The 18,790-nt window shown below is 46.7% G+C and overlaps 1 protein-coding gene across 1 annotated transcript in view; it reads left to right on the top strand.

Moving 5' to 3' along the window:
- Window positions 1-18,790, top strand: part of LOC309562157 (inter-alpha-trypsin inhibitor heavy chain H3-like) — a 176,211-nt gene that overhangs the window by 2,513 nt on the left and 154,908 nt on the right. Inside the window, exons 2-4 of the mRNA XM_082266282.1 lie at window positions 8,569-8,586; window positions 13,109-13,275; window positions 15,323-15,427. Of these exons, the coding sequence (XP_082122408.1) occupies window positions 8,569-8,586; window positions 13,109-13,275; window positions 15,323-15,427 (290 nt within the window). The remainder of the gene's footprint in view (window positions 1-8,568; window positions 8,587-13,108; window positions 13,276-15,322; window positions 15,428-18,790) is intronic.

Raw genomic sequence — 18,790 nt, 5'->3', positions numbered from 1 at the left:
GCATGGGGTTGGAATGAGTCGCAGCGGTGGTGGTAATGATGGGGGGATGGAATGGAATGGGATGAGTGGCAGCAGTAATAGGGGGATGGAATAAGTGGCAGCAATAAAGGAATGGCATGAGAGGCAGCAGTGGGGGCGAATGGGATCAGTGGCAGCAGTAGTGGTGGGGTAGATAGAATGGGATGAGTGGCAGTGGTGGTGGTAGTGGTGGGGGGGATAGCATGGGATTAGTGGCAGAGGTAATGGTGGGATGGAATCAGTGGCAGAGGTGATGGTGGGATGGAATCAGTGGCAGCGGTGTTGGGGTGGGATGAGTGGTGGTGGTAGTAGTGAAGGGATGGGATCAGTGGCAACGGTGTTGAGGGGGAATGAGATCAGTGGCAGCGGTGGTGGTGGTGGGATGGGATCAATGGCAGCGGTGGTGGTGGTGGGATGGGAACAGTGGGAGCGGTGGTGGTAGTGGGATGGGAACAGTGGCAGCGGTGGTGGTGGTATGGGATCAGTGGCAGCGGTGGTGGTGGTGGGGATGAGATCAGTGGCAGCGGTGGTGGGATGGCATCAGTGGCAGCGGTGGTGGTGAGGGGGGGTGGAATTAGTGACGGCGGTGGTGGTGAGGGGGGTGGATGAGTGGCAGTGGTGGTGACAGTGGTGGGGGATAGCATGGCATTAGTGGCAGAGGTGAAGGTGATGGTGGGATGGAATCAGTGGCAGAGGTGATGGTGGGATGGAATTTGTGGCAGCGGTGGTGGGATGGGATGAGTGGTGGTGGTAGTGGTGAGGGGATGGGATCAGTGGCAACGGTGTTGGGGGGGAATGAGATCAGTGGCAGCGGTGGTGGGGGGAATGATATCAGTGGCAACGGTGGTGGGGGGAATGGGAACAGTGGCAGAGGTGGTGGTGGTGGTGGTGGGATGGGATCAGTGGCAGCGGTGGTGGTGGGGATGAGATCAGTGGCAGCAGTGGTGGTGGTGGGATGGGATCAGTGGCAGCAGTGGTGGTGAGGGAGGTGGAATTAGTGACAGCGGTGGTGGTGAGGAGGTGGAATTAGTGACAGCGGTGGTGGTGAGGGGGGTGGAATTAGTGACAGCGGTGCTGGTGAGGGGGGTGGAATTAGTGACAGTGGTGCTGGTGAGGGGGGATGGAATTAGTGACAGTGGTGGTGGTGAGGGAGGTGGAATTAGTGACAGCGGTGGTGGTGAGGAGGTGTGATTAGTGAGAGCGGTGGTGGTGAGGGGGATGGGATTAGTGAGAGCGGTGGTCGTGAGGGGGGTGGGATTAGTGACGGCAGTGGTGGAATTAGTGACACCAGTGGTGGTGAGGGGGGTGGGATTAGTGACAGCGGTGGTGGTGAGGGGGTGGGATTAGTGACAGCGGTGGTGGTGAGTAGGGTGTAATTAGTGAAAGCGGTGGTGGGGAGGAGGGTGGAATTAGTGAAAGCGGTGATGGTGAGGAGGGTGGAATTAGTGACAGTGGTGGTGAGGAGGGGGGAATTAGTGACAGCGGTGGTGGTGAGGGGGGTTGGATAAGTGACAGCGGTGGTGGTGGTGGTGAGGGGGGTAGAATTAGTGACGGTGGTGGTGGTAAGGGGGGTGGGATTAGTGAAAGCGGTGGTGGTGGTGGTGAGGGGGGTGGGATTAGTGACAACGGTGGTGGTGGTGAGGGGGGTGGGATTAGTGGCAACGGTGGTGGTGGTGAGGGGGGTGGGATTAGTGACAGCAGTGGTGGTGAGGGTGGTGAAAATAGTGACAGCGGTGGTGGTGAGGGGGGTGAAAATAGTGACAGCGGTGGTGGTGAGGGGGGTGGGATTAGTGACAGCAATGGTGGTGTGAGGGGGGTAGAATTAGTGACAGCGGTGGTGGTGGTGAGGGGGGTGGAATTAGAGATAGCGGTGGTGGTGGTGGTGAGGGGGGTAGAATTAGTGACAGCTGTGGTGGTGAGGGGGGTGGGATTAGTGACAGCGGTGGTGGTGGTGAGGGGGAGGTGGCATTAGTGACAACGGTGGTTGTGGTGAGGAGGGTGGGATTAGTGACAGCATTGGTGGTGAGGGGGGTGGGATTAGTGACAGCGGTGGTGGTGAGGTGGGTGGAATTAGTGACAGCGGTGGTGGTGGTGAGGGGGGGTGGAATTAGTGACAGCGGTGGTGGTGGTGAGGGGGAGGGATTAGTGACAGCCGTGGTGGTGAGGAGGGTGGAATTAGTGACAGCGGAGGGGGTGGTGGTGAGGCGGGTGGGATTAATGACAGCGGTGGTGGTGGTGGGGTGGGATTAGTGACAGCCGTGGTGGTGGAATTAGTAACAGCGGTGGTGAGGAGGGGGGTGGGATTAGTGACAGCGGTGGTGGTGGTGGTGGTGAGGGGGGTAGAATTTGTGACAGCGGTGGTGGTGAGGGGGTGGGATTAGTGACACCGGTGGTGGTGAGGAGGTGGGATTAGTGTGAGCGGTGGTGGTGAGGTGGGTGGGATTAGTGAGAGCAGTGGTGGTGAGGGGGGTGGGATTAGTGACGGCAGTGGTGGGGAGGAGGGTGTAATTAGTGACAGCGGTGGTGGTGAGGGTGAGGGGGTGGGATTCGTGACAGCGGTGGTGGTGAGGGGGGTGGGATTAGTGACAGCGGTGGTGGTGAGTAGGGTGTAATTAGTGAAAGCGGTGGTGGTGAGGAGGGTGGAATTAGTGAAAGCGGTGATGGTGAGGAGGGTGGAATTAGTGACAGTGGTGGTGAGGAGGGTGGAATTAGTGACAGTGGTGGTGGTGGTGAGGGGGGTTGGATTAGTGACAGCGGTGGTGGTGGTGGTGGGGAGGGGGGTAGAATTAGTGACGGTGGTGGTAAGGGGGGTGGGATTAGTGACTGCGGTGGTGGTGGTGGTGGTGAGGGGGGTGAGATTAGTGACAACCGTGGTGGTGGTAAGGGGGTGGGATTAGTGGCAACGGTGGTGGTGGTGAGGGGGGTGGGATTAGTGACAGCAGTGGTGGTGAGTAGGGTGGAATTAGTGACAGCAGTGGTGGTGGTAAGGGGGGGGGAAATAGTGACAGCGGTGGTGGTGAGGGGGGTGGGATTAGTGACAGCAATGGTGGTGGTGAGGGGGGTAGAATTAGTGACAGCCGTGGTGGTGGTGAGGGGGGTGAAATTAGAGATAGCGGTGGTGGTGGTGGTGGTGGTGAGGGGGGTCGAATTAGTGACAGCTGTGGTGGTGAGGGGGATGGGATTAGTGACAGCGGTGGTGGTGGTGAGGGGGGGTGGCATTAGGGAAAACAGTGGTTGTGGTGAGGGGGGTGGGATTAGTGACAGCATTGGTGGTGAGGGGGGTGGAATTAGTGACAGCGGTGGTGGTGAGGTGGGTGGAATTAGTGACCGCGGTGGTGGTGGTGAGGGGGGTGGGATTAGTGACAGCCGTGGTGGTGAGGAGGGTGGAATTAGTGACAGTGGAGGGGGTGGTGGTGAGGGGGGTGGGATTAATGACAGCAGTGGTGGTGGTGGGGGGGTGGGATTAGTGACAGCCGTGGTGGTGGTGAGGGGGGGTGGAATTAGTAACAGCGGTGGTGAGGAGGGGGGTGGGATTAGTGACAGCGGTGGTGGTGGTGAGGGGGGTAGAATTTGTGACAGCGGTGGTGGTGGTGAGGGGGTGGGATTAGGGACAATGGTGGTGATGGTGAAGGGGGGTGGGATTAGTGACAACGGTGGTGTCATCCTCCCCCTGCCACCTCTGCCTCTTACTGATTCCCCACCACAGATTTCATTCCTATCTGTTGTATAGGTGATGGGGGGGATAGGGATGAGATCTGTGATGGTGGTGTGGGGAGGGGGGATCAGTAAGAGGCAGAGGTGGTGGAGGAGGGGTACGGTTTCACTAGCAATGTGTAACTTACCTTGTCATTCAGTCCATTCCCCCTCAGTATCCACTACATGTGCCTCCATGGAGTCTCCTTGCAGAGGGGAGAGCTCCTCCCCCATCTCTATTGGTGTCAGCCGGTCAGCTGACTTTTTTTTAAATCTCCTCCTCCTCCCTACACGGCTTCTCTCAATCCCTGGAGAGGATAGACAGGGCTCCAGACTCCTGTGCTCAGCTCTGCCTCCCCTCAGAATCAATGGTACCTTGCTGCCTGCAAACAGTGATTCCTGTACTGACTCCGCCTCTTCAAACTCCTCCTCTCTGCACCTCTGTATTTCAGAATGCAGGCTCTGTGAAATGTGTGACACAGCAGTGCATACTCACAGGACATAGTAAATACATGTCACAGAATTCAAGGAAGTAAATGTGTGGGGATCTTCATAAAAATACATTTACAAATTTCAAGATCTTTCAGATTATTAGGAGTCAGTGGCGGCTGGTGGTGCTCAACATTTTTGGGGCGCAAACAGAAAAATTAGTGACCAGCAAGCCCCCATCAATGCAGAGTGCCACAGCATGCCCCCAATCAATGCTGAGTGCAACAGCCTTCCCCTCAATTAATGCAGAGTGCCACAGTGTGCCCCCAATCAATGCACAGTGCCACAGTGTGCCCCCATCAATGCAGAGTGACACAGCGTGCCCCCAATCAATGCAGAGTGCCACAGCGTGCCCCCATCAATGCACAGTGCCACAGCGTGCCCCCATCAATGCAGAGTGCCACAGCGTGCCCCCATCAATACACAGTGCCACAGCGTGCCCCCATCAATGCACAGTGCCACAGTGTGCCCCCCCTCAATGCACAGTGCCAAAGTGTGCCCCCAATCAATGCACAGTTCCACAGTGTGCCCCCAATCAATGCACAGTGCCACAGTGTGCCCCCAATCAATGCACAGTGCCACAGTGTGCCCCCCATCAATGCACAGTGCCACAGTGGGCCCCCATCAATGCACAGTGCCACAGTGTGCCCCCAATCAATGCACAGTGCCACAGTGTGCCCCCAATCAATGCACAGTGCCACAGTGTGCCCCCATCAATGCACAGTGCCACAGTATGCCCCCATCACTGCAGAGTGCCACAGCGTGCCCCCAATCAATGCAGAGTGCCACAGCGTGCAGAGAGACCAGCACTTGCCTGATCCGGCGGCGGCTTCTACTCAGGCCTGCGCGTCTCCCTCCTCCTCCTCCTCGGCCAATGGCAAACGTTCGCCTTTCGGCCAATCAGGAAACGTGTCTCAGACCGGCTTCCTGATTGGCCAGGAGGAGGATCCGTGTGACAATAGCGAATTTTCATTCTCTATTGTCACACAATGGGTGGGCTCGGACGCACTGCTCTGCGCCCCGGGTCCACCCTTTTCTGAAGCCTATTAGAGCCTCTGGCTCTAATCAGGTGATGGAAAAAAAAGCCCATTGAACTCCATGCGTCCGGCGCCCCTGCATGTAGATTAGGGGGACTGATGCATGGATAGGGGGGCGGCGCCCCTGCGCCCCTAACACACCGGCTGCCACTGTTAGGAGTAGACTAGAAATAATTGAAATACAATGTGGAACAGACTATATGATTTCACATTTTGAACATAGATACGATTTAGGTAACACTTTAGGCTGGGTTCACATTGCCGCACGGAGTGGCTCACAGCAGGGGTCCGGTGCGTCCCTGTTCAACGTTTCAGGTCCTTTTTCAGCCTCAATTTTTGCCTGAATTCGGACCTGAAACGGACCAGAAGACGCACAGGACTCCTGTGCAATTTGCACTAAAGCCACTTCGGAGATACAGTATTTGACAAAAGTACACTCACATTTTTGTAAATATTTTATTATATCTTTTCATGTGACAACACTGAATAAATTACACTTTGGTACAATGTAAAGTAGTGAGTGTACAGATTGTATAACAGTGTAAATTTCCTGTCCCCTCAAAATAACCCAACACACAGCCATTAATGTCTAAACTGCAGGCAACAAAAGTGAGTACACCCCTAAGTGAAATGTCCAAATTGGGCCCAAAGTGTCAATATTTTGTCTGGCCACCATTATTTTCCAGTACTGCTTTAACCCTCTTGGGCATGGAATTTACCAGAGCTTCACTGATTGTCACTAGAGACCTCTTCCACTCCTCCATGACGATATAATGGAGCTGGTGGATGTTAGAGACCTTGCGCTCCTCCACCTTCAGTTTTAGGATGCCCCACAGATGCTCAATAGGGTTTTGGTCTGGAGACATGCTTGGCCAGTCCATCACCTTTACCCTCAGCTTCTTTAGCAAGGCAGTGGTTACCTTGGAGGTGTGTTTGGGGTCGTTATCATCTTGAAATACTGCCCTGCGGCCCTGTCTCAGAAGGGAGGGGACCATGCTTTGCTTCAGTATGTCACAGTACATGTTGGCATTCATTGTGCCCTAAATGAACTGTAGCTCCCCCAGTGCCGGCAGCACTCATGCAACCCCAGACCATAACACTCCCACCACCATGCTTGAATGTAGGGAAGACACACTTGTCTTTATACTCCTCACCTGGTTGCCACCACACACTTGACACCATCTGAACCAAACAAGTTTATCTTGGTCTCATTAGACCACATGACATGGTTCCAGTAATCCATGTCCTTAGTCTGCTTGTGTTCAGCAAACTGTTTGTGGGCTTTCTTGTGCATCATCTTTAGAAGAGGCTTCCTTCTGGGATGACAGCCATGCAGACCAATTTGATGCAGTGTGCGGTGTATGGTCTGAGCACTGACAGGCTAACCTCCCACTCCTTCAACCTCTGCAGCCATGCTGGCAGCACTCATACGTCTATTTTCCAAAGACAACCTCTGGATATGATGCTGAGCATGTGCACTCAACTTCTTTGGTTGACCATGACGAGGCCTGTTCTGAGTGGAACCCGTCCTGTCAAACCCGCTGTATGGTCTTGGCCACTATGCTGCAGCTCAGTTTCAGGGTCTTGGCAATCTTCTTATAGCCTAGGCCATCTTCATGTGGAGCAACAATTCTTTTTTTCAGATCCCCGCGAGTTCTTTGGCAGGAGGTGTCATGTTGAACTTCCAGTGACCAGTATGAGAGAGTGAGAGTGATAACACCAAATTTAACACACCTGCTCCCCATTCACACCTGAGACCTTTTAACACTAACGAGTCATAACACCGGGGAGGGAAAATGAGTAGTTTGGCTCAATTTGGACATTTTCACTTAGGGGTGTACACACTTTTGTTGCCAGCGGTTTAGACACAGCGGCTGTGTGTTGAGTTATTTTGAGGGGACAGCAAATTTACACTGTTATACAATCTGTACACTCACTACTTTACATTGTAGCAAAGTGAAATTTCTTCAGTGTTGTCACATGAAAAGATATAATAAAATATTTACAAAAATGTGAGGGGTGTACTCACTATTGTGAGATACTGTATGTGAACCAGCTCCATTGAGAGCCGGTTACAATCTCCTGACATGCTAATTGGATGCCGGGAAACCCGCATGTAATTCGCAATACTGTGAACTCAGCATTAAAGTTTTCTGAAAGGTGAAGGAATTTATATTTTGAATAATCTATGTTTTGTTAAATTTGATAGAACATTTTTTTCTTTTCAAAATAACAAACATGTTATACTTACCTGCTCTGTGCAGTGGTTTTGCACAGGGCAGCCCCGATCCTCTTCTTCTCGGGTCCCTCTTCAGTGCTCCTGGCCCCTCCCTCCTCCCGAGTGCCCCCACAGCAAACAGCTTGCTATAGGGGCACCCGAGCCAAGCTGCTGCTCTGTGTGTCCATTCAGACACGGAGCCGTGGCTCGGCCCACCCCCTCTCGCTCTTCTTTGACTCACTGACCTTGATTGACAGCAGTGGGAGCCAGTGACACCCATTGCTGTGTCTCATCTAATCAGGAGGGAAAGTCTGGACAGCCGAGGCTTTTGTGCAACATCGCTGGATCAAGATGGGGCTCAGGTAAGTAATAGGGGGGCTAAGAGGGGCTGCTGCACACAGAAGGTGTTTTATCCTAATACATAGAATGCATTAAAAGGATGTAAAGTCTTTTTTTTTTTTATAAAAAAACATGTTATACTTACCTGCTCTGTGCAGTTGGTTTTGCACAGAGTGGCCCTGATCCTCCTCTTCTCGGGTCCCTCTTCTGTGCTCCTAGCCCCTTCCTTCAGTTGAGTGCCTCCACAGCAAGCAGCTTTCTATTGGGGCACCCAAGTTGAGTCACAGATTCCTGTGTCCATTCAGACACAGAGCCGCGACCTGGCCCCGCCCCCTAAATCTCCTGATTGGCTGACTGACTTTGATTAAAAGCAGCGGTAGCTAATCGTGCTGTGCTGCTGTCTCAGCCAATGAGGAGAGCACTCCTGCAACATCGCTGGATAAAGATGGGCTCAGGTAAGTATTAGGGGGGCTGAGAGGCGCTGCTGCACACAGAAGGTTTTTTTTTTTATCTTAATGTATAGAATGCATTAGGATAAAAAAAAAAAAAAAAAAAAAAAAAAAAAACCTTCTGTCTTTACAATCCCTTTAAGATAAAAAAAAAAACCTTCTGCCTTTAGTATGACTTTAACATTTTGCATTGCAGATACACTTTGCGGAGTTTCACTATAGGCTCTTTGTAGTAATTCAGTTCGACAGTAATTTATACTTAGTAAAATTATGTACAATTTTTCTATACAAACTAATTAGGTATTTTCTTTGTGTTTACTTACAGAAGAGAAATGTTGCAGAGGTAAGACATATTAGTAATTTTGGTGTGGAATTTCTACTCTTTCAATCAACATTAACTGTTTTGAATCCTTATGATACAAGCCTTAGTAAATAGATAGGAAGGTATTTTTTATGTACTTGCTTTAAACCTTTTTTTGAACATTTCTTCAGTTGTTTCTGGGTTTCTAGCTTAGGCCAAAATTATGTCATACATCCCAGCAGTCTTCCTGACTCCTGAGCATTCTTTTTTCTTTCATCTGAAAGAAGGGAGGAGGGGTTTTCTCAGCTAAGCATACTCTCCTGCCTGTGTGCCTGACCTAAGGGCAGATGGATTTCAAGAAATAAATGCTACAGGAGTCATCTGCCCCACTCAAGAAGACCACAGCTAGAAATGCCAGTGAGGTGTTTTGTAATTTGATTTCTCAACAAAATAAAGTATGGAGACATGGATGGGTTGGTGAGTTTTTCTTTGAATATTAAAAAATTAATTAACCACTTCCGGCGTGCCCACCGCAGTTTTACGTTGATACTTTGACGTTAAATACTGGTGTTACAGCAGCAGATAGCTGCAACAACTCCGGTATTTTCTTACAGGGCGGGGGGTCCTCTTTCACATTAAAGTGGTCCCAGTGGTGAATTTGCTTCCTGGTCGTTTTCCCCACTTACGGCAGCCGTCGGTAGCGGGGAAAACGTTCCGGGCTGTCCATGTTCCAGGCAGGAAGTCAAGTGAGGGCAAGATGGCCCCCACTCAACTCTATGGAAGGAAAATAGGCGCCGCTGAGTGTAGCAAGTTTTTTTTTTTTCTTCCATTTTTTTTCTTCCATTTGTCAGCGGGATTCGCTTCACCTGTCAGAGCTGCCCTAGGTACCAGCATAATGTAAAGCCCCGTACACACGCGTCGAAAATTATGCGGGAATTTTCGGCCAACATCCGATCTGCCGATTTTCGGCTTGTTAGTATGATGCTTCCGACAACCGACTCCGACTTTTCGGCTGAAAAAAATCTGGTGTGCAGACTATAAAATTTTTGTTGGCCGTCAACACAACGGCCGATTTTCCGTCAGTCAGTACAGATTTGGTCAGACAAAAATCTGATGAGCAAGACTGGGCATGCTCAGAGAAGAAAAAACACAAGGAAAGTAAACCAGCACATGACATCACTTCTGAAGTAGATTTTTGTTGGGCGAGAAAATTTGTGTGCAGTCTAGGCACATTCCAACCAACAAGACACCACTCTGGACAAAAGTCGGACGATCGGTCGGCCGATAATAGTTGCGTGTGTACGAGGCTTTACTGTGCATAGCTGAAGTCCAGTCCATGCCCCAATTGTCTTCTCCTATCAAGACTTTTTTAATAGGGGACATACCTCACAGCACAAGCGCCCAACAAACTCTCTTTTCCCACTCAACTCTATGGCCTTGGAGAACCAGAGCGAGGTCATACGTCGCTTCCTCCCAACGGCCTTAAACGGCCCATTTTTTTTTCTTTGCTTTTAGGTGTAGATGTGAGATCTGAGGCCTTTTAACCCCAGATCTCACATTAAAGAGGATCTGTCTTGCTTATTTCTATTACAAGGGATGTTTACATTCCTTTTAATAGGAATAAAATTAATCAAAATATATTTTATTAAAAGGTACAGTGTAAAAATATAAAATAAAAAGGTAAAAATGATAATACATTTTTTTTTTAAAGTGCCCTGACCCTCCGAGCTTGCGCGCAGAAACAAATGCATACACAAGTTGCGCCCACATATGTAAACCTTTGTTCAAACCACAGATGTGAGGTATTTCCATGATCGATGAAGCAAAAGCAATAATTCTAGCCCTAGACCTCCTCTGTAACTCTAAATTGGTAACCTGTAGACATTTTTAGAGTGTCGCCTATGAAGATTTTTAGGTACCAATGTTTGTTGCCAGTCTAAGAACGTGCACAATTTTGAAGCATGACATGTTGGCAATCTATTTTCTTACCGTAATATTATCTTTCACATTATAGAAAAAAATTGGGCTAGTTTTACTTTTTCTTTTTTTTTTTTTTTATTCAAAAAAACTGTATTTTCCCCCAAAAAAAACTGCATTTGTAAGGCAGCTGTGCAAATACGGTGTGACAAAGTATTGCAATAATCTCCATTTTATTCTCTAGGGTCTCTGCTAAAAAAAAATATATAATGCTTGGGGATTCTAAGTGATTTTCTAGCAAAAAATACTTATTTTAACTTGTAGACAACAAGTGTCAGAAATAGGCCTGGTCCTTAAATGGTTAAATAGTGTTTTCAGTTTCTTGTGCTTAGATAGACCTAAGGTCCGCTTTAAGTTAAAGTCAAACTAAATTTAAAAAGTGAACATTTGCTATGTTATATGGAACATCTAGAAATGTTAAATATGCAGTGATATCACAGATATGTGAGGGTACCTAGGCATTCATAACTCTTTGCCTCATAGCCATTTATCTGCAGTGAATCTAAGGCATTTCTGCCTGCTGACTGCTAGTTTTATGAAATTTGGAGTGAGATTTAATGACGCCACTACTGTGCTGCTCATTTGTTCTAACCAGAGGAAGCAAACACCCTGCCTCTGCCAAGATGGCCACTTCCACCCAAAAACAAAGAGCCTTCTGACTGTCTTTTTTTGGGAAGAGTTTGGTTCCTCTTTTTTCTCTTGTTGGTCATTTGAGGCATTCTGAATGATGGGAGGTAGAGGTGGCATTCCTGATCATGTGAATGCTGTAAATGTCTATCACAGTGGTTACATGCTCAAAAACACTTCCCACTAGCTCCTGATCCTTAATGGTGTCCAGGAGTTGTCAATAACAGCTTGGTCAGTGTTCAGGGAGCGCACAGTGAGCATGCTCTCAGCACAGAACAGTGATCCATGGACGCATATGCCATCCACCCTGCACATATGCACTGAGCAGTTGTGAAGCAAATGTCAAGAGGTATGTTTCTTTTCGCAATGTTATATTTTTTTGTGGTAGACCAGTGAATCAACACTAACAGAGTTTACAGCATGGGTAAGAAAGTTTGATAACCATACCAAATACAGCTTTTACATAGCTATAAAAGTTCATTATTCATGTTTAATGTCACTGTTAAAAAGTGTTACTATACAGCAGGGTTTTTCAACCAGGGTGCCGCAGCACTATTCTGTGGTAACTCCCATGCATTTTAACTCTACAAGAAGAGAAAGAGCACAGAAAGGTCCGCATGGCTCTCTCCTCCTCCCTGCGGTTATCTGTACTATTGCTGGCAAAGCAGAAAGCTGTGTGAGCTGCCTGCCTGCGTCCTACCAACCAATGACACCATTGGTTGTTAAGGACATGTCAGGCAGCACTACAGCTTTCTGTTTTGTCAACAATCGTACAGATAGCAGCAGGAAGGAGGAGAGAGCCGTGCAGGCTGTTCTGTGCTCTCTCTCCTCGCAGAGTCACAGTGCATGGGAGTTTACCCAGAGTAGCACTATCATTCCAATGTGCAGGATTTGATTACTATCTCCTCCTCACACCGCTCCTGTGCAGACAGCAGAAATTGTAGGTGGGGGCAGGTATTGAATCTGAGAGCAATCCATGTTAACTCCAGGAGGGAAAGATGTTGGGGGGGGGGGGGTAGTTGTAAAAGAGAACAACCCACATTTGTGGTTGAAGAAAGATTTGGGGAGGGAGTTGTGCTAGGAGGGGCGATTTTGGGGGGAGGGGGCATTTGAGTGGATTGTGCTGGGAGAGGGGCGGGGGGTTTGGAGCAGCATTCGTGCTAGGAGTGTAGGAGTAGGAATTTGGGAACAGGGGTGTTGTGCTAGAAGGGGGGGATTTAGTGGGGTAGTGGGAAGAGAGCACAGCCCACATTTGTGCTTGGAGAAAAACGTTTTTTGGGGGAAGGGTGTGCTAATAGGGTTGATTTTGGCGGGGAGGGACTTAAGGGGATTGTACTGGGAGAGGGGATTCGGGGGTGGGGCGGGGTTTGTGCTAGGTATAGAGATTTGGGAGCAGGGGGGGTTGTGCTAGGAGGGGGGATTTGGGGCGGTTTGTGCTTTGAGGAGAAATTTGGGTGGGGGGGTTGTGCTAGGAGGGAGTCTTTGGTAGAGGATTCGTGCTAGAAGGGGGAATTTGAGGGAGGACTACATTTTAGGGCTTGTTCACACCAGGTGCAGTGAGGTAACATGTGCAAAATCGCACGTTTTCCTGTACCACACAAAAAAGTGCTGACTTTTGCAGTCGGACCTGGGTGCCATTATTTCTTATTGACACCCCCATGCATCTAGAAAATCCATGTACATTCGCACCCATTAATGCTATGTGCGCAAACACGCAAAAAAGTGCGTGCTCAGATACACCTCCTGGTGTGAATGTCCCTTCAGACTGGTGTGCCCCGGGATTGTGTACAGTTCTAAAGGTTGCCTTGACTGAAAGAAGGTTGAAAAACACCACTATACAGGATAAAATCAGTCTACAATATACTGGAACTGTTTATGTCTTATATACATTCCTATAGCTTAAATATTATTTAGACTTTTACATATAATAAGGCACTTGTCATGTATTTGTACTTTCCAGCCAGTGAATGATATTGAAGTCTACAGCATTAACATTGACTGTAAGGTGACATCCCGATTCGCTCATAATGTCATCACAAGCAGGGCCGTTAATAAAGCCGATGTGTCTAAAGAGGCCACCTTCACAGTGGATTTGCCAAAAACGGCTTTTATAACTAATTTCAGCATGTAAGTATTAAGGTATTTAACTCCAAAGCTATGGTATTCATTCTGTTTTAAGTGGCTGATAATGGCGGGGAAGACTGAGCTGAAAATCATCATTACCGTTGCATACACAATGCCAATATCCAGAGTTTTCTATTCCAGAAGGGTTTTGTGAGCATTGGATCTTTTCATTAACACTGCAAATGTGAACATAGGTTTACACAGCAGCTGCCAAATTAAAATCATACCAACCCCCTCCCCGCACCCCCCATAATAATATAATTTTTTGTTAGAAATATTCAAATCTAAAGGCAAAGGATACTTTTATACCATCGCTTACCCATTTATAAAGTGCATTTACTACATGTAAACTGTTTTACCTTTCAAAGTATTCGCCAGAAAGCAGCTACAGGTCTTGGACAGCACCATGCAGAGTAATACACTCCAACCCGGTTCACACTGCTAACCCACCTTCTCTCTGTGTTGGGCTCCTTTCACACTAGCAACAGTTTTTACTGCCCCTTTGAAAAGCGATCTGGGGTGGAACAGCTTTTTAGAGGACAGTAATAAGAAGAAGTATGTAGACCTTCATTAGGTGATACTACTGCCTTCTAATGCCCGTTTTTTTGTCTCTTTTTTTTTTTTTATTAACTATCGAACGATTTTGCATTTTGGGACAGCGTCGCAACTTAGAGCCAAGCATTTGACTCATGGTTGCAGTGCAGTCCCATTCACTTACTTGGACGTTTTTGACAAACTACATGCCGCATTAGGATTGCAAAGCATCGCTGGTGTGGCAATGTGTACTTACCTGAGCTCAGAGGCGTAACTAGAACCTTCAGGGCCCCGGTGCAAGAAACCATGAAGGGCCCCCCGGACCCCTGGCCAGGGCCCTTCCTTTCAAGAAGGGGGCTGTTCCCACTAATCCTGGGGCCCTTTACTCTCGTTGCGGGGCACTTTATTACGGTCCCGCAGCAGGACCCTTTCACAAGTTCTGCAGTGGGCCCCCTTCCTACCATCTTGGGGCCTCCCCACAGTGGTGGAATGCTAGGGCCCGGTTGCAAGTGTGACCTTTGCGATCCTGGAAGTTCACCCACTGGTGTCAGTAGTTTTTGGTATTTTAATTGCATTATTTTTTATCATTTTATTTTATTTTTTTTACAATGTCACTGACTATGACTCTGTCCATTCAGAAAAGGAAGGATCTGGTAAATTACATTTTTACTGACCCCTTCCTGGTTCTCTATTGTGACACATCCCCTGCAGCAGCCGGCAGGAGAGGGAAGGGAGCACAGTGGGGGGAAGCACATTAGGGGGGGACCAGAGACAGCAGAACACAAGTGAACTGGATAGGAGGAGTGGCGGGGCAGCATACAGAGGAACCAATCTCCTCCATTTTCCTCCTGCAGGTACAGGAGAAAAAAAGTGATTTCTCTACCTGCTGCCCCCGCCGCCCCTCCTATCCAGGTGTACAGGGCTCACACAGGCCCCCTGGAGCATGGGGCCCGGTTGCAATTGCAACCCCTGCAACCCCTGTAGTTACGCCCCTGCCTGAGCTTGTAGGTGGACACTGGACAGTCAATGGGTGGCAGAAAGAAACATGAATCAGCTGCCTGTTTTTACCACCTCCTGGCCACCTATGTGAAAGCAACTTAAATGCCCTTGAGCAGAGGATTAAAAAAGGCCGATGTCAGGACAAATTCAGATACTTATGCTAATTTTATGGAAACATGCAATACATTTATTTAACGTATGCATTGCTGGATTAAAAGGGTGTTTTTTGTAATCTCCCCGGAGTTCAGCTTAAATCAACCAGCCAGACTAATGGATAAAAAAAATTAATTATGATTTGTTGCTATGGCTGTTTGCTTTTGTTGATATTATATAGAAATGTTTTTGCCAATTTAATTTGTATCACCAAGAAAAATTATTGTTGGTAACACTTGTTAAAAAGCATCTGAATTACAAACTGCTTTCTGCATATCATTCTACGCACTAAATAACTAAAAATTGTTTGTGGTATAAATAGTTTATCTGAAAACATTAACTTTTTTATGTTAATTTAATGCAGGATAATTGATGGAATAACATATTCAGGGGTGATTAAAGAAAAAGAAGCAGCAAAGAAACAGTATCAAACTGCCGTTTCAAGGGGTCAGACAGCTGGACTTGTTAAGTAAGTTGATTACTAACTTAATTATGTATAGTTGTGTGACTTTATGATATGTTATTATATTTTTTAAAACGTGGAAACGTATTTAATAAAGAGTTCTTATTCTTAAAGTGTTTGTAAAGGCTGTCACCATTGTCACCAAGACAGAAAGTGAGAAGAATACCAAAATATTGCAGTCAGTCTTACTTCACCAAGTTGGAGAAGTGAATGTACCCCCACCTGAAGGGGAGGCAAATGATAAGATGGCTCCTGACTATGTCTTGGCTGTGGACAGTACCAACATAGAAAGTCCTGCCTGTCAGGATGCGGTTACCTTAGGGTGAGACTTCCAAGTGTAGCACAGACCCTAGACTTGACTGTTAGACATAACCTTTTGGAGCTAAACAAAGTACAGGTAGACAGTCTGTTGTTTCACTGAACACTGCTTTTGTTCGGAGCAGGAACTCGTTTTATTCCTTTTGAGGCATAGACAAAAACATGAACTCACAAATGTAACACTGCCATCTAGTGGTCATACAATGTAATAGGCACACAGTAATGACATACAGTGGTTGTTGCTGATTAAATACAAACCTTGTATGCTAACACCCCCACTCAACAACTACTATCTATGTCAATCCCATTTCTGATCTAAGATCCACAAATCTGGTTCTAGCTAGTGGCTTTGTCAAAGCATCAGCAATCATTTTTTCCGACTCACAATACACAAGTACAATCACTTTCTGATCAACTAAGTCATGAATGTAATGATGTCTGACATCGATGTGCTTGGTTCTTCCATTAATTTTCTCACTTGTTGCAAGCTTAATGCAAGCCTGATTGTCCTCAAATAAGACGGTAGGTTCTGATGTTGCTTCTCCAAGATCCTTGAGTAATTGCTGTAACCACACAACTTCTTGACTGGCATAAGCTGCAGATATGTATTCAGCTTCTGTAGAGGACAATGCCACTGACATCTGTTTCTTGCTGGACCATGATATAGGACTGTCTCCCAATTTTAATAAGTAACTTCTTGTGGATTTGCGTGTGCTGTGATCACCTGCCCAATCGGAGTCCACATATCCTACGAGGTTTAAACTACCACTTGCTGACAGTTTCAAATTTAAGTCTTTTGTCTGTTTCAGATATCTCATAACTCTTTTGATCGCATTCCAGTCTCTTTGACGTGGTTTATCAACTCGCCTGCAAAGAAGAGACATGCTGGCTGCAATGTCTGGACGTGTAGTGGTTGCAATGTAGAAAAGTGCCCCCACTGCTTCTCTGTATTGTTCATTGGATGTGAGAAGATCATCTTCTCCTTCTAACTTTGGATAGACTGTATCCATAGGTGTGCTTGCTCCTTTCGCCTCTGTCATGTTGAATTGCTGAAGAATAGATTCAATTTTTGCACTCTGATTCAACAGGAAACTTCCATCTTTCTCACGCTGGATGTCAATTCCAAGATAATATGTCACTTCACCTAGATCTTTAGTTTCAAAGTGCTTGTTGAGTACTCCTGTTAACTTTGCAATTTCATTGTTGTTTTTGTGAGCAATGATCAGGTCATCTACATAAATTAGCAGATACATCCACTCAGTGTCTACTTGTTTAGCATATAGGCACGGATGTTTCCTGAACAGCAGATACATCTCCCCATGTGGTCCCTTTAAGGGGGTCAGTTTTGGAGATTGGTCCTAAAGGGGTTAGGCCTCATCCAGGGAAGTCTTAAAAAGGCAGCAGGAAGGATTCAGCACATGTGTCAGGGAAGTAGAGCGGAGAGAGAGGCTCACAAGCAGTAAGTACTGTAAAGGATGAGCTCTCAGGAAAACTGGGATGCTGGTTGCCACCCTTACCACAGAGGGGCCCCAACCCAAGTGCAGAACCAAAAGACTGGCCTTGAGCCTGCTGTATAGTTTTGTTGTACAGGTACTTTGGACCTTTGAACTTATTTTGGTTGAAGAAAGCTTTTTTTATTCATCTGTTTTTCAAATAAATAAACTGGTTGCTTTTACCAAGCCTACAGGCTGTCATTCCCAAGCTACCTTATATCACAATATACAGTATATATACTTTGTAGGTTGAAAGCCTTTTCGTCCTCTGCCCTATCTCACCTGTCATTCACCTATTTGCAAAAGATCAAGCAAACAGTATAGAATTATCCCTGAACTTTAACATGGTGACATCAAAATATGCAACTGAACTGTAAAAATCAATAAACTTTTCAAAAGCTAGCCATCTTTATTTAATGTAGTACAAATATTTCTTTGGCTGGTTTACTTCTGTGATAAAATAATAATTCCTAATAAAAAGATAACTCCTGACTAAAACTGTGAAATGTGGGAACAGAAAACATCATGCTGATTGTCTAACATAAAAAAAAATATGCATAAATTGCCTGGATCTTTCTACTCTTCTCAGAAGTAGAAAATTAAAGTCAAAGTTCTATATTTAAGTGAAATTTTCTAAATATAGACGATCTTTAAATCACAATATGCAGAAGTAGAAATTGGGGCAACTGGGTAGATAAAATTAAAGTGTATCTAAGAAGCAAAATTTTTGTCAGTTTTGGATTGAGTTTGGAAGCGTTGTTTTTTTTATTGCTCTCTGTGTCCACACTGGTGAGATTAAACCAATGTACTTGTCATGGTTATCACTATCACTAGAAAAGTAGGGATGGCCCAAACGACCCCCTGTTCGGTTCGCGGCAGAACTTTCGAACATCACGGAAGTTCGGAACCAAATAACGAACCCTATTGAAGTCTACGGGACTCGACCTGGAAAAATCAAAAGTGCGCATTTTGAAGGCTTATATGCAAGTTATTGGGCATATAGTGGTTATGGGGGTCCGGGTATTGCCCTGCCCATGGGAACATCTGCCTCTCCTTGTAGGCCTCCCAGAAATGTAATGAAGTGGTGGAAATGTGTACGTGGATGCACTTTAATCAATGGAAAGTGGTGTTTGGTGCACTTTAATACAGACACACTCCACTAAAACACTACAATATACTGCAGTAAAACTGCACTGACGCCTTGCAATATAGTATGTTAAACGTGCAGTAACGCACTGGAATATACTGCGTTAAATGCATAGTAACGCACTGAAATATGCTGTGCTAAATGTGCGGTATCGCATTGAAATGTACTGCGTTAAACATGCACTAACAAATTGAAATTTACTGTGTTGAACTTGCAATAATGCACTGAAATATACTGCGTTAAACATGCAGTAACGCACTTAAATATACTGCGTTAAATGTGCACTAACATACTGAAATATAAAGCATTAAACATAAAAAAACAAACTGAAATATACTGTGTTAAACGTGCAGTAACGCACTGAAATATCCTGCGTTAAACCTGCAGTAATGCACTGAAATAAACTGCGTT

This window comes from Pelophylax lessonae, assembly GCF_965119305.1.
Source record: "Pelophylax lessonae genome assembly, chromosome: 8".
Taxonomy (NCBI): Eukaryota; Metazoa; Chordata; class Amphibia; order Anura; family Ranidae; genus Pelophylax; species Pelophylax lessonae.
This window is presented reverse-complemented; position numbering and strand designations above follow the sequence as displayed.